General features: G+C 38.5%; 1 protein-coding gene across 7 annotated transcripts in view; it reads right to left on the bottom strand.

Moving 5' to 3' along the window:
- NHSL1 (NHS like 1) overlaps positions 1 to 14,687 on the bottom strand; it is a 193,570-nt gene that overhangs the window by 17,668 nt on the left and 161,215 nt on the right. For all 7 annotated transcript variants that reach the window (XM_081141375.1, XM_081141373.1, XM_081141377.1 and 4 more), the window contains one exon: positions 1,459 to 1,651. In XM_081141375.1, coding sequence (XP_080997501.1) covers positions 1,459 to 1,651 — 193 coding nt within the window. The remainder of the gene's footprint in view (positions 1 to 1,458; positions 1,652 to 14,687) is intronic.

The raw sequence follows: 14,687 nt of genomic DNA on the forward strand, positions 1-14,687 counted from the left end.
TATGCACCTATGTACTTCATTGAGCAAAAAACATTATACTTTGCTCTCCAGCATAGCTGCTTATAAAAATAATCTTTAAAAAAATATGATCTAAGTGAACAGAATCACATTCAGAAAGATCAATGCTGTTATCTGCAAAGAACATGGACTAAAATGCCATGATATTCCTCCTTTAAGGCTTATGCACAATAAATATGGAAAAATGCACATGGAATTTAAAATAATTTATGTGCTTATTAAATTTCTCTGGAATTCAAAATAGAGTTCTAAAAATAATTTTTTAAACATAAGGTTTTTAAAATTCTCCAATAACTATTAAAATATTATTAGTCCCTTAAAAGTTAACTAATGCAATGGCCAAAAGCCTTCTAATGTCAACAGCAGTCTTCTCAGAAGCACAACAAGTGTGCTATGGGGTTTCCTCCTAATTTTTAATGAAAAGTCATCCTTATTGGTCACCTGATTTCTTTCAGGTTCTAGCCCCATAGGCCATGCTTTGTATGGCCTGGTTATCAATGATGGCGATCAGTAATCGATTTCTTGCAAACACACAGTCCAACGGCTGAAGCTATTAGCTCGTAACACGTGTATTTTGCAGTGTACATGCCCCAAACCACTGACCTACCCTGTCTGCAGACTACTAACGTAATAAAACAGGAAAATTTTTATATTTTTTAACAGCTCATCTAAGTTAGTGAAATAGCGTCTTTGAGCTTCATGTACCTTGTTAGTTGTCACCTTTAGTTATCACAGGTGATTAAAGCTTGGGTATAATGCTCTAAAAGAACTTGAATTTCACATTTGGTAACTAATATTCATATTCTAAAATTTTATATTCAGAAGAAATGAATTTCTATTTGAAGATTGTAAAATTCAAATTATAAAGATCAAAATAAAACTTTACCATCCAATTGAGTTTTCTTAAAAATATATTTTATAGTTATTATTGCTAATTCACTTGATATTTTTATTTCAAGTAATTTTTCCCTTTTTAACTTGAGAAAACAAGAAGGTAAAATCTATCATTAAGAAATATCACAAACTTGTTATTTCTTGACTTTTATAAATATTACTTAAAATACACCTTTAGAAGATAAACATAATTTTTTCTTATCCAAGATCACATTTAGAAGATATCCCCATATAATCAAAATATTTTTAAAAAGTAAATCAATTTAAAAAGACACACTTTCAATAAATGGCTGGACCGCTGAGTCCTCTGACATCAACCTCTGGTGACACAGTCTTCTAATTTAAAAGCAACAGCTATTTTACATGTACACATGTATGTATGTTTTAGTATCCCCTTCATTAAACAAAGACCAGGAAGCCAGACCACAGCTATGACCTCTGATGTATAAATGAAATGCTAAGTGCACACAACAACAACGACGACGACAAAAAGCCACAGTCACGCTCCCCAGTGGGCTCTGAACCCTGTGTGCTAGCAAAGCATACCGGTTATGTTGATGGGAACCACATCGGCCTGGACAGTCTGCGCCTGCTGGCGCATCTTCTCTTCTGGTGTTGGCAAGGGAAGTGACTTGGCCCAGTTCGTTTGAGTGTTAAGATCAGGGAAGTCACCTGAGGTTGGCGTTTTAGGTCTCCTGATGGAAATAAGTCTTTCCTCTTCCAACGAAGAGAGAGAACACTGCAGGGAAGAAGAAGCCACAGTGTGTAAAGAGCCGACAGAAACACTTGAAAATACATTTCTTTTAAAAAAATTTAAACTGATTTGAAGCAAGCGAAAAAAACAAACTGGTCACGTTTAGGAACAGAAGAAATGGTTTGCAAGGAAACTGCTCAGCATCCTGAGCATGACCCCGTAATATTTATGATTTGCTGAGGCCTGAGTCTCTAGACCATGACTGCAAAAGGTTTTGCTGACCCACAGAATCTTAAGTTCTTCCTGTTTGCTGTGGTCAGAAAGTTTATGGATTTAGTTTAACATAAGAAGCCCAGAGACAAATCACGGCTGCGACCAACGGTTTCCATTTTTATTAAAATTTAGTTTGGTTCAAAATAATTTCTAGCCTCAATCTCATTTCCTTTAGGCTCTGACCTCTAGGAACATTTCGAAAATGATAGAGCTATTATTCAACTGTTTGTGCTCTTCTGAAGCCATTTATATGGAAAAACACCAGTGTGAAATTGTTCAATTATAAGAAGCTGACTAGAGCTCTGCTCTAGCCTTATCGGAATTCCATGAAAACATTCCTAGCAGTGTCTGTTTTGATACAGATTAACATCCTAACTGGGCACCTTCTTTAATACCTTTCCTCCCATAACATTTTAAAAAGTGTAAGCAAGAAAGTTGTTTTGGCAAGCATCTTATGATGGCTCCACGGCTACTGGGAGCTCCAAGAACTCAAAAGAAATGCACTGTGCTCAGGAACAACAAAAAAGGGTAATTAATTGACTTTTGTGGGGAAATGGCAGTTTATAATCAAATAAATGTATAGGAACAGTTCTTCAAGTCAAAAGCACTTAGACTATCATCTATGAAAACAAGGCATTTAAAAGAGTTTTACTTAAGAATAAAAGTCAAAGAACTTTCCGAAGGGAATACCTGTAAAACTAGGACCCAGGACGATTCAACAGTCCTCCACGCCCCCCAAACAAGGGCAACTGCTGTCCTGACTTCTAACCTCACAGCTTCGTTGGCCTGTATTGGACCTGTCTGTAAAGGGAATCATAACGCAGGTCTCTTTTGTGCCTTCTTTCACTCAACATTACACTTATGAGGACTTACCAATTTTTAAAAAACATGTGTGTATGCCTTTCTGGATTTAATGCAAATTTCTAAGAGGACATGGTAAGAAATCTACAGAAACCCATCAGTTAGAAATCTCAAACACTGAGAAGAACACTGTCATTGCTACTTACTGTTACTGAATTAATCTTCCTACAAAATATCTGTATTTATTCTACAAGTACCGCACTCCACAAATCTGAAAGAGGCCACACAGAGCAGACAAAAATGGTTTGGTGTCAGGGATAGGGTCCTAGGCCAACAATCCAAGGACCTGAGTCTACTCACTTTATAACTTATAGTCAAGTGACCTTGCGGCTGTTCCTGAATGCGGAGGCCCCTTGCTGTAAAATGGGAGTATCCTGCCTACCTTCCGTATCCCACTAGGGGTACTCTTAGGACCTCCTGAGATGACAGCTGTGGGAAAATATCATGGACATAAAGGAGGTGGTCATATAAGTGGGACCGTACAAAAACAAAATCACTAATTGACTAGTATCCACTTTTTTTCTTTTATTGCAAGGAGACTATCAGTAATAAAGGCATTGCAGAAGTAAAAATATAAAAAATTGTATAACTAGATGTCTCAGTATTTTTGACTTTATACTTAATACATAAAACATGTAAAATGATAATCTAGCTTCTTTTTCACCTAAGGAAACTATAAAATGTCTGTAATTAAATGACAATCATACTCAGTTTGAGTATATGTTATTGACATCTTCTTAATCATGATACTAAATTACACCATATCCATTCATGTTTGATCTGATACTGGTCACAACTCCTACAAGATCCTTGAAAGACAAAGGAAGTTTTGAGTCAGCCGCAGCAGCTAAGCCAGGCTGACATAAATCAATTACTTCTGCCCCTTTTGCAGTTGTGACACTCTTGTTAAGTTTGATTTATAATATATACTCTCTACTCTTACATTGCACCCCCACACACACATCAATTAAAACTAATTTTATTTGACAATTTGTGTAAAGGTCACATGTCTGAGGTTGAATCTTAATCTCATAAATTAAAAGGTCACTCCAATTTTCTGATATATTTACACAGGAATAATTTTTCAGGCAACCTTGAAATATAACACAAATTTCAAAGGCCTTAAGAAGCAAATCCTAACCAAAAAGGTTTAAAAGAAAGAGAAGTAAAGCTTCAGCTGGTCGGAAAATAAATAGCACGGTGACATCCTGAAGAGAGGGTTCCCGTTTCCATGTGACGTCTGCCGAGAGACATGGAGGAGCTCTGTTCTGTGGTTTGCATGCATCTCAACGGTGCTCATCAGCCCTAGTAACCTACTTTTCTTTTAGTTGTCAGAATCGATAACTATCACAATGAAACAGTACTTCAGTTAGCCTCGTTGCCATGGACGATCACCAGGGACAGCTCCAGTGTGACAACTGACAAAGATCACCTATTTTATAAAGTGTTCCCTTCCTTTGCAAGAAAATTTCCCAGACAAGCAGAGCGCAGATAAAGTTATATGCAAAGTGACTTGTCACAGTGCCACAATCTACTAAAGAAAATTACAAAACCAGGATGGTATGACTTCCAAAATGACCTGACTCCCATCCCTCCTGGTATTTATAAATAGAGGGGGAACACAGGGAAAACCTCCTGCATCCCAGTGGCAGAACACACCACAATCACTCCACTAAGACAGGCACTGAAACGCTCTACGTTACTACGTTAGCCTCTGAACTGGTGTCCGCGCTCCTGCCCTTATTGAACACCCATCCTTACTCCCCCCTCCAACAGTGTATTTTTCCACCTTGCTGCCAGAGCGGTCCTTTCAAAATGTAAGTCAGATCATGTCGCTCCTCTTCTCAAACCCTCCAACATTCTTACTATGACCTACAAAACTCTACATGATCTACGAACTGGCCCACGGCCAACGACAGCCTCATCTCCAACGATTCTACCCCTAGTTTATTCCACCCCGGTCTCACCGTCCTCCGTGAAGTTCCTTGTACATATCACACACACTACTGCCTCGGGGCCTCTGCACCTGCTGCTCTCAGTGCCCGAAATGCTCTTCCCTTAGACGGCCACACAAATAGGACCTTCTTATTCTTCAGGTGCTTAGTTTAGTCAAGAGTCCCCTTCCTGTTGAGGTCTGAGCTGTTCACCTTACTTAAAGTTTTAACTCCTTCCTAAGATTTTATATCTCGCTTCTCGGCTCTCTATTTTCTCTTTAGTACATATCACTAATAAACACATATTTTAGTTCTTTATCTTGTCTCTCCCACGAGATTGTAAATTCCAGGAGGCTTCAAATCAGAATTGTGCAGAGAACTATATCAGAATTTTAGCTAAAAAAGGCATCACTATCTAGTAAATGATTTCTACATGCCTTTTCCTGGCTACAGGCTTTAAAAGAACTGGTACCTCACAGCATTAGCCTTGCTTTACAAATAAAGAAATGGGCTAAAGTAACTTTACTTTGGGAAAATTCACAAGTGGAATTAGAACCCAGACCCGACTCCAAAGTCCCTCTGTTAAACAGTGTAAAATTACGGCTTGGCAATATTTACAATAAACTAAGTTTTCTGATCCAAAAAATATGTCCATCTACATCTCTAAATAAGAACAAAACTTACACCTGAAACTAATATAATATTGTATGTCAACTATAATTTAAAAATTAGAAATTATTTAAAGTTAAAAGAAAACAAACCAAAAAGAGAAAAACCTTTTGGAAAATCTACAAAAGCCAGCAGTGTGGTGTCGTGGCTGGAACACTATAATCTGAAGTAAAAACATTAAGGATCAGCATCCTTGTTCTGTCGTTTACTAGTTGCAGGTTTTGAGCGTCTCCAGCTTCCTGTGTTGAAAAGAGCAACTGCAAGAGCAAAGCCATGTTTCATGTTAATGGAAACCCTCAGTATAGGGTGAATTATCTTTTTTAAGCACTGAGTTTAAAGTTGTTTTGCTCTCAGAACTTAAATGCAGTTTTTAAAGCTGTTAATTGGTCAATAATGTTCACCAACAGTCCATACTCTGGTCCTGGAAGGAATGTAGAATCACAACTGAAACTTAAGAAACTGCAATTCCTCATGTCAAATTACTTAATTCAGACAGGGAGATCACCGGCCACACCAGGAGTTGTTTTATAGATTCAGATGCTGGAAGACGTGCATTTAAGAGACTAAATCCTGTCTGGAAACCAGACAACCTCCCACCAGATGGACAGTGGAGGCTGAAATACAGTCTCTTTGGCAAATGGCCAAGTTACCAAAAAGTGGGCTTAACTGTGAAACACAGATTAGTCCGGGCTTTTACAAAAAATCTGCTATGCTTTTAAAAATTGGAAAATATAATTACAAACAGCTAAATTTAGCATTCGTTTAGCATGTGTTACATAAGAACAGACGTTGAACAGATGAAACAACATAGAGCACTATTGAAGAGGTTGAAGAGGACACCAACATACATTCTAGTCCTTTCTGCAGGACACTTACCCAGTCTTGGTGACTTTTTCTCCCAAAATTAAATGTTTTGGGTTGACTCTTGGTTTTCAGGATTCTAGATAGTTTTATAAGATGTCAAAACTATATAAGTTGTCAAAACTATAGCAATCTTTCTTAGCTATGTACACTGCTTCCACCTTCAATATACTTAGACCTGAGAGATCCTGACTTAATTTTTTCTCTCCTATTTCTTCCCCCAACCCAGCTCCAACAACAACAACAAAAAAAAACAGGTGTGGTGGACATGGACCACACAAAAGCACAGTTCACAGCTCATCCAGCAACTCCACGATGATGGCCGGGAGGTGGTTTTCATACCCACATTATTAAATAACTAACTGCACCTTCTCTTATTCAGTACCTGGGTCCCTTTATCAAGGGCTCTACACTTTCTTACCACGTACTGAATTAAGATAGTATGGATTTAAACTATCCCATATTAAGTGATCTTTTCCTCAAAATAATGAAAATAGGTAATTAGAGCACAGATTTTTAAACTGATACAGTAACTTCTTATTTTTAATGATCTTTTGATTAGACTAAATCATAGATACAAAGTATGTAATACAACATAATGAATATTTAAGAAGTCACTGCCCAACCCATGCTTAAAATACTACCAGTAATAGATTTCACATACAGCACTGAGCCCAGACTCTGGCCCCTGAGCTTTCTCAAGTGCCAGGTGCTTGGCTCCTTGCTGGGAATATAGAAATTGGCAAGACAGGAACTCTGTTCCCACGTTTAGACGTGACCAGAGCCTTAGTCCAGTGTAATGGGATGTTTGAAACAAGAAAAAGTGCAACAGCCCTGGCCGGGTAGCGCAGTTCGTTGGAGTATCGTCCCAATACGCCAAGGTGGAAGGTTCGATCCCTGGTCAGGGCACATACAAGAAGCAACCAATGAATACATAAATAAGTGGAACATCAAATCAATGTTTCTCTCTCTCTAAAATCAATAAAAGGAAAAAAAATGAAATGCTATATAAAAAAAGAAAAAGTAGAACAAGTCACTTGAGGCACCCACAGTGGTCTGAATGCATAAAGGCCTGGAAATGGCAGACCCAGTCTTCTCACCCTCGCCTGCAATGGCACAGAGCAACAAGGTGCCACAAACCGCAGGGCAGGTTTGACTCCTCTATGTTTCCGCTGGGTCCTGCAATTACTGAGAGAGACCCACGAACAGAAGACTGCACCTAGAGTCATCATAAATGTCTTCTAGACCATCAGCTACCGGTACTCTCCGGAGGACTGTGTCTGTATACTGAGACCGAGAGGCACTTAAGCAGTTTTTGAAAAAACAGCATGAATGAATGATACCAGACCAGTAAAACATGCAATGAAAATGCAACTGCAGGCACAATGAGAAGGAATTTGGGTAATTTAGTAATCTCACCCTCTTATTTAACCAACATGGAGCAATGATAAGAAATTAAATACAAAGTGAGCAGCCCTGTGTTCACACCCTCTCTGATGTGTTCCAGCTGTGTGATCTTTGGAAAGCAACTTCATAATTCTGAGTCTCAGTTTCCAGGTCATTCAAATGATGATGATAATAATATTACAATACCTATTTCATGGGACTTCTTGTGGAAAAGGAGATACAATTTGTGAAAAAGATTCTGAAAATATTGTAAAGTGTTCTACTATTACTACAAAGTTAGTACTAGTATAGCTGCTGGTAGTTCTAAGTACAGTTAACCTGTGAAGACATGAAAATCAGGAATTTTTTAGTAGTTGTTGAAACCTCTCAAATTCATTGCTTCAGGCAGGAAATTATATCCGTGCGGAAAAAAAAGACAGAATGATTGGGAGAGCGGCCAAATTTTCACACAAAAAAGACACTGTCTATTAAGTCATTTTCCTTGAAGTCTGGTTTGAGAAACCAAGCAGTTTAATGATACTAATCACCATTATTTGAGCAGATACTATGCTCCAGGCACAGTGCTAAGGATTTTACAAACATTAATTCACTTCAACTTCACAACTAAGGTAGGTAAGGTAGTCATGTAACTTATTATCAAAACCAGAACACCTCTGAGTGTGAAGGGAGTGTTATTAATAATTACACAGGACAGCAGCTGTAAACCAGGGTTGTCCCGAGCAAGCTAGAACATGTGGTTTATAACCCTTTACAGTTGAGGAAACCGAAGCTCACATAGGCAAGCAATTTAGCAAGGCCACGCGGCCCTGACAGGTGGGAAAGCTGTCCCAGGCCGGTGCTCTCAAGCATCATGTTATGTAAGCCTCTGACATTCAAGGCTACAGAGCAAGGCTGCTGTCCTTTTGTCTTCTTCAAAGTCCTCCTTTGATTTAAGTATCTCATCAACAAAGACTAAAACAGAATCCGAGATGCCAGTTCAAAGAACAACAGGAAATAGGAAAAAAATTTCAGTTTCTATCAATACCATTAAAGCCAACCATTTAAGGCCATAATCCCAGTCTCATTTGCCTGTTCGGGGGTGAATTTTACACAAGAGATTGAGCAGCTCATGACTGACACGCTTTCTGCTGAGACAATGGGGCCTCTATGCATGTTTCTGCGATTCAGTGAACATATCGCCAAATACAACCTCCAACAACGGCAGCTGGAGAAATGCCCTCTCAACTCACAGGATGTACTTGGACATCTATAACTGCACTTCCTTCATATGCCTGAATAGCCTCTTTGCTGGCACCAGAGACACAAAGAAAATCGAAAGAACAAAGCAATGTTGAGACCAGAACGAGACTAAAGCAATGACTTACTCTCTGATTTTGCAGACGAATAAAACAGTACTTTGTGGATCCCTAAGTCCCTTTGCAGACAGCACTGCTCGTGCAGCGTGTTTAATATTTAGATGATGTACAGAACATACAGTTGGAAACACTTCAATTTTTTTCTTGTCACACTACACCATGACTTTGAAAGATATATGTGGATATCATTAGCAAAACACCTTTCTTTGTACCATAAACATGAGGTTTACTTGGCAAATGTTTTGCACTTATTATTCTAGAATACTTATCGAGAATAAATAACCAGAACAGATGTCCCTTAGGTTCTCTGTTCTAATTTATACGTCCTTAACCTTTGCCTTATTAGCAACTCTTATTTTAGGAGAGTGCTTCTGTCCTAAGCACGTAACAAACGCTTAATATTTGTTGAATGCAAATAACACTTTTTTTTTTTTCTAAACACTGTGTTTGATGTCAGAGCATCTGTAGCCTAAACGTTCAACTCATGTGTCTTTTCTACAAACAGTCCACTGGTCTCCTCATGCTCCATCTCCATCCCTACCACCTACCTAGGAAATGCAAAGAAAAGGGTTTTCCCAGTAGAATTTTCCCTCTGACTTCTACAGACTCTGTATTTAAAATTACCCTGACTGTTAGAGCAACTATTAAGAACATGAGTTGTTGTTAGGGGTCCTGGTCTTAACATGAAGACCATAAACTGCTGGCTCGGAGCCCTTTACAGTTACTGGATTCCCACCTGATTTCAAATGCCAACTTGATCATATACTAAATCCCATGAAGATTTAGGTCTATTTCTGAACTTTATATATTGTTTTTAATGCTCGGTCCTACTCATCTGTACATTCAGGGGCCACACTGGAGTAATCCCTGACTCTATGTGTCAGCACCTGGCCGCTCTTCCTTCCTCCCTGCTCTCCTGTCGCACAGCTTGCCCAGGTATGAACGAGAGATCCAGCCTCTCTAGTTCCCTCCCTCCTCCTCCCATCCCCCAAATAACCAAACCAAACCAAAACAACTGCTCAAGATTTTATTGGTATTAATTTTATAAATTCACTTGGACAGAATTGACAGCTTTTTGATACTGAGTCCTCTCATCTCAGAGAATATATTTTTTTTATTCAAATCTTACTTGTGGTCTTCTACAGTATTTAATTTTTTTTCATATAGATCTTATACTTTTCTTATTAAATTTATGCCTACTCTATAGTTGTGTTAAATTTATACAACCACAGATATTTTAAATACATTTTTTGTTTTATCTTCTAAACTATAGAGATGTTTAAATACATTTTTCTATTACATCTTCTAACTTGCCTTCATAGATATGAAACTTATTGATTTCTATATCCTAATTTTATACCTTCCTTTATCATTGAATTCCACTATTGAGGGTAGTTTTAAATTTTTATTTTCCTGGATTCACCAAATATACAAACCTACCATGTACAAAGAATGATAATATAATCCCCATCTTGGCTACTTCTGAACATCTTATTCTACAGCTAATTCTTCCCATAAATGTAGGAACAGGAACAGTGAATGCGTGTGTTATACCTTATTCTAGTGAGAAGGGCCCATTAAAAATTATGTTGGATTTTGTGAAAAGACGGGTAAATTTTGTGAAGTCATGAGTATCCACTTGTTCCTATATTATTGTGTTAGTATCAAGAACGACTGTTAAAGACTCACAGACACAGAGAACAGACTGAGGGGCAGGGGTTGGGAACTGGGTGAAAAAGGTAAAGGGACTGAGAAGTACAGATCGGTAGTTATAAAATAGTCACGAGGATGTAAAGTACAGCATAGGGAATACAGTTAATAATATTGTAACAACTATGTATGGTGCCAGCTGGGCACTGAAAATATCAGGGGGAACATTTTGTAAAGTATATGACTGTCTAACCACTATGCTGCACACCTGAAACTAATACAAAATAATACTGAAGATAAACTATAATTGAAAAACTATTTTCCTTTAAGTTCTGGGCCGGGGGGGGGGGGGGGGGGCTGTTAAATTGCATCAAATACTTTGACAGTATTTATGATTTTGATCTGATTTTTCACCTCAAAAGTATTAATATGATCAAACGGGACTGGGCTACCTAAAACTGAACATCCTTACCTTACTACTGGAATAAAGCCAGATGGACTTGAGTCTTCCTCCTGGAATGAGCTGCTAGACTGTTTCCTAATGTTTCGTTTATGACCTCTTGGCTTTATTGAGTGCCAATATTCATGAGTGACACTGGCCAGCTGATCTGTTTTGTGCAGTCCTGTCAGGTTTTGGCATCAGTGTTAAACTAATTTATTAAAAAAGAAATCACACCCTTCACTTCTTCCTTTTTTTTTTTCCCCCCCTCTGGGAGTTAAGCATTGGATTAATTTACTCTCTAAAAGCTTTACTAGGCCCTGGCCAGGTAGCTCAGTTGGTTAGAGCATCATCCCAATATGGCAAGGTTGTGGGCTCCACCTCTGCTCAGGGCACACACAAGCAGCAGCCAATGAATGCATAAATGAAAAACAACAAATGGATGTTTTTTTCTCTCTCTCTCCCTTACTCTCTCTCTCAAAAATCAAGAAATAAAAATTTTTAAAAATTAATAAAAGCTTTAATAAAACCCTCTCTGTGAAATGATCTCGGGTTGGTGTTTTTTCCAACTTGGCTCACTTTTTTTTTTAACTGTTTCACTTTCCACCCCAGCTTTATTGAGATATAATTGCCATAACATCGTGTAAGTTTAAGGTATACAATGTGATTTGATATACATATATATTGTGAATGATTACCACAATAAGGTTAGTTAACACATACATCACATCACATAATTACCATTTTTTTGGTCTATATGGTGTGATTTTTTTTATAAAATTTCTCTATTTGTTTAAACAGAAATCAGTCTGTTAAAATATTCCCTCTCTAGAAGTTCCAGAGTCAAGTCTAACATACTACACAAATTAGAAAATCAGTTTTAACATTATCTAACAAAAGGTGATATATACAATATTTATTCCCAATTGTAAAATCCTCTACTTAAAAAAATGTATTAGTGACTTCCTATTAGCTATGCAATAAAAGCTAACTCCTTCACTTAGCATTGCCTCTCTGTGATCCTATCTCAGCCTCCCTTCACCTCTATTTTTGTTAAAACTCTTGGTGAACTCAACAGCCACAGAGGTGTTCCACCTAACACCTGTTCTGGTCCTGCTCAACCTCACTGCCAACATGCCTCAGCCACCCACTCTCAGGGACATGCGCTGATCTCAATCATTACATGATGTCTGAACTGAGGTTTTAGAAGTGGGTCAATAATTAATAACCCTAATTGCTGAAAGTATGAGAAAAAGCAAAGAATCAAGAATGTACCCAAATTTTTGACTTAAGCATCTGGTAGAATGGAGTTGTGGTTTATTGAGGTGAGGAAAACTATAAAGGAAGCCCACATATATATATAAACACACACACACACACACACACACACACACACACACACACATATATATATATATATATATATATATATATATTATATATATATATATATATATATTATATATATATATATATATATATATTGGGGGGGGTCACATATTTGGATTTGTATAACTTCAAGATACCTGCAAGACATTTAAGTAGAGATGAACAGTAAGCAGATAAATGCACAAGTCTGGGTTAGAGATAGAAGTTTAGGAAACTTCAACACATGGAACTTAAACCCATGGGACTGAGTGAGATCACCCAAGGAGCAAGTCTGCTCTAGAGGAGCACAGGCCTGATGTTACACTGATGTCTGATACATGGAAGAGAACCAGCAAATAAGTGCCCAAGCAGTGAGGGAAGGGGAAGACTAGGAGTGTGTGGTCTCTTAAAAGCCAGGTAAAGAAAGTATTTTAAGCAGAAAAGAATAATAAACTATGCCAAGTGCTGCTGAGAGGTTGAGTAAGAGGAGACCTGAGAATTAACTATTAGATTTGGCAAGGTAGAGGTGATGGCTGAACTTAACAAGAGTAGTTTCAGTAGCGTGCTGGGGATAAAAGTGTGTTAGAAGGAGGTTCGAAGGAGAATGGGAAGAAAAGCAATGTTGACAGCAAGTCCAGATAGTTCTTTGGAGAAGGTCTTTTATAAAGAGGAATTGAAAAATGTGGTAGAATTTGTAGGGGGAGAAAAGGTCAAGGGACGGTTTCTTTGAGATGAAAGAAAATACGGCATGCTTATAAAATCATGGTTAGGATGCAATAATGAGAGAAAATTGATTAGGCAAAAGAGAGAGAAGTTAACTGCAGGTATGAAGTCCTTGAGAGGTTGGCCTTAATCACTACATTGGAAAAATACTGAGGGTCTACTGTGTGCCAGGTCCTAGGCACTTGGGATGGAACAGGGCAGAAAACAAGCAAGGATTGATTGCCCATTGCAATGACAGGAAAAGGTGAGTAGATATAGAAACAGATGAAGGCAGTTTAACAGTTTGGTTGTGAAAGAATATGCCTTATGATTTCCCCCCCCTAGAGCAATGTCTAAGGAGTATCTGAGAGTGAGCATAACTGCGTGTTATTCTTTAGCCTTTTTCAGCTAGAAAGGCTTTAGTGCAGAGCAGGGAGAGAGTTGGATAAAAGTTGGGCTGGGGTTTCTCTAGGGAAATGGCAGAAGGAGAGAGGGGACAGCAGAGTTGAATGTGTGTACAAAGAAGTGACCATAAAGGCAGGTCATGTAATATAAGCTGGGGAAGAATGCACGTGAAGAGGGTAGGGTCAATGATCTGAATTCTCATGGGGTGAAATAATTTTTGTAATGGGATTTGAGAGGCGTTTTGCTGGAAAGACATAGATGAAATTGTCCTTGACCCATAACTTTTTCTCATAAATTCAGCAAGTTCTGTAGGGTCTACTTTCAAAATAAAGGTAGAATCTCCACCACTGCCACCTGGGCCTCAGCCCGTACCAACTACATCTTGCCAGGACTATTGCAATAGCCTGTTGACTTGCCTCTGCTTCCGTCTTCAACAGTCTACAGTCTCGACAGTCTACAGTCTCCATACAGTGGGCAGACAAATTGCAATCAATAGTAAATCAGATCATGCCACGTTCCATCTCAGTTACTCCAGTACCTCACCATCTCACCCAGGAACAACAAATCTAAAGTCCTTCTGTGGCTGATTAGGTCCCATGGGATCTGGCCCTTGGTTATCTCGCCAAAGTCATTACCACTTCTCTTGCCCTTGTTCACCGCCTGCCACTCAGGACCCTGGCTATCCCTCCCACAGGATAAGCATATTACTATCTCTAGGCCTTTGCACTTACTGTCTCTCTTCTAGGAAACTATTCCCAAAGATATTCACATGTGGTTTCCTACACTTCACCCTGAGGTCTGCCCTCCTAATGGCACCCTCCTAGGGTCCTTCTTGAACACTCAATCTAAAATAGCAGCCCTGTCACTCTATAACTCCTTACAATTGATCTATTTTACTTCGTAACACTCATCACCACTTGGTGTTATGTTATACTTGTTTGTTTACCATCATTTCCCAACAATGGCAGGGACCTTGATTTTTTCACTTGATGGGTTCTCAGGTCTTACAGCGGGGATGTATGGCGTATTTATTAAGTAAATGACTGAATAAACAGCCTGTTCAAAAAGATCTCAGAGTGAAATCTTATTTCACTCCCCACTTTCTAGATAAGAAAATGAATGTCTAGAAGGGCCCATGATACATCCAAAGAAAACAG

Source organism: Miniopterus schreibersii (assembly GCF_964146895.1).
Source record: "Miniopterus schreibersii genome assembly, chromosome: 6".
Lineage (NCBI taxonomy): Eukaryota > Metazoa > Chordata > Mammalia > Chiroptera > Miniopteridae > Miniopterus > Miniopterus schreibersii.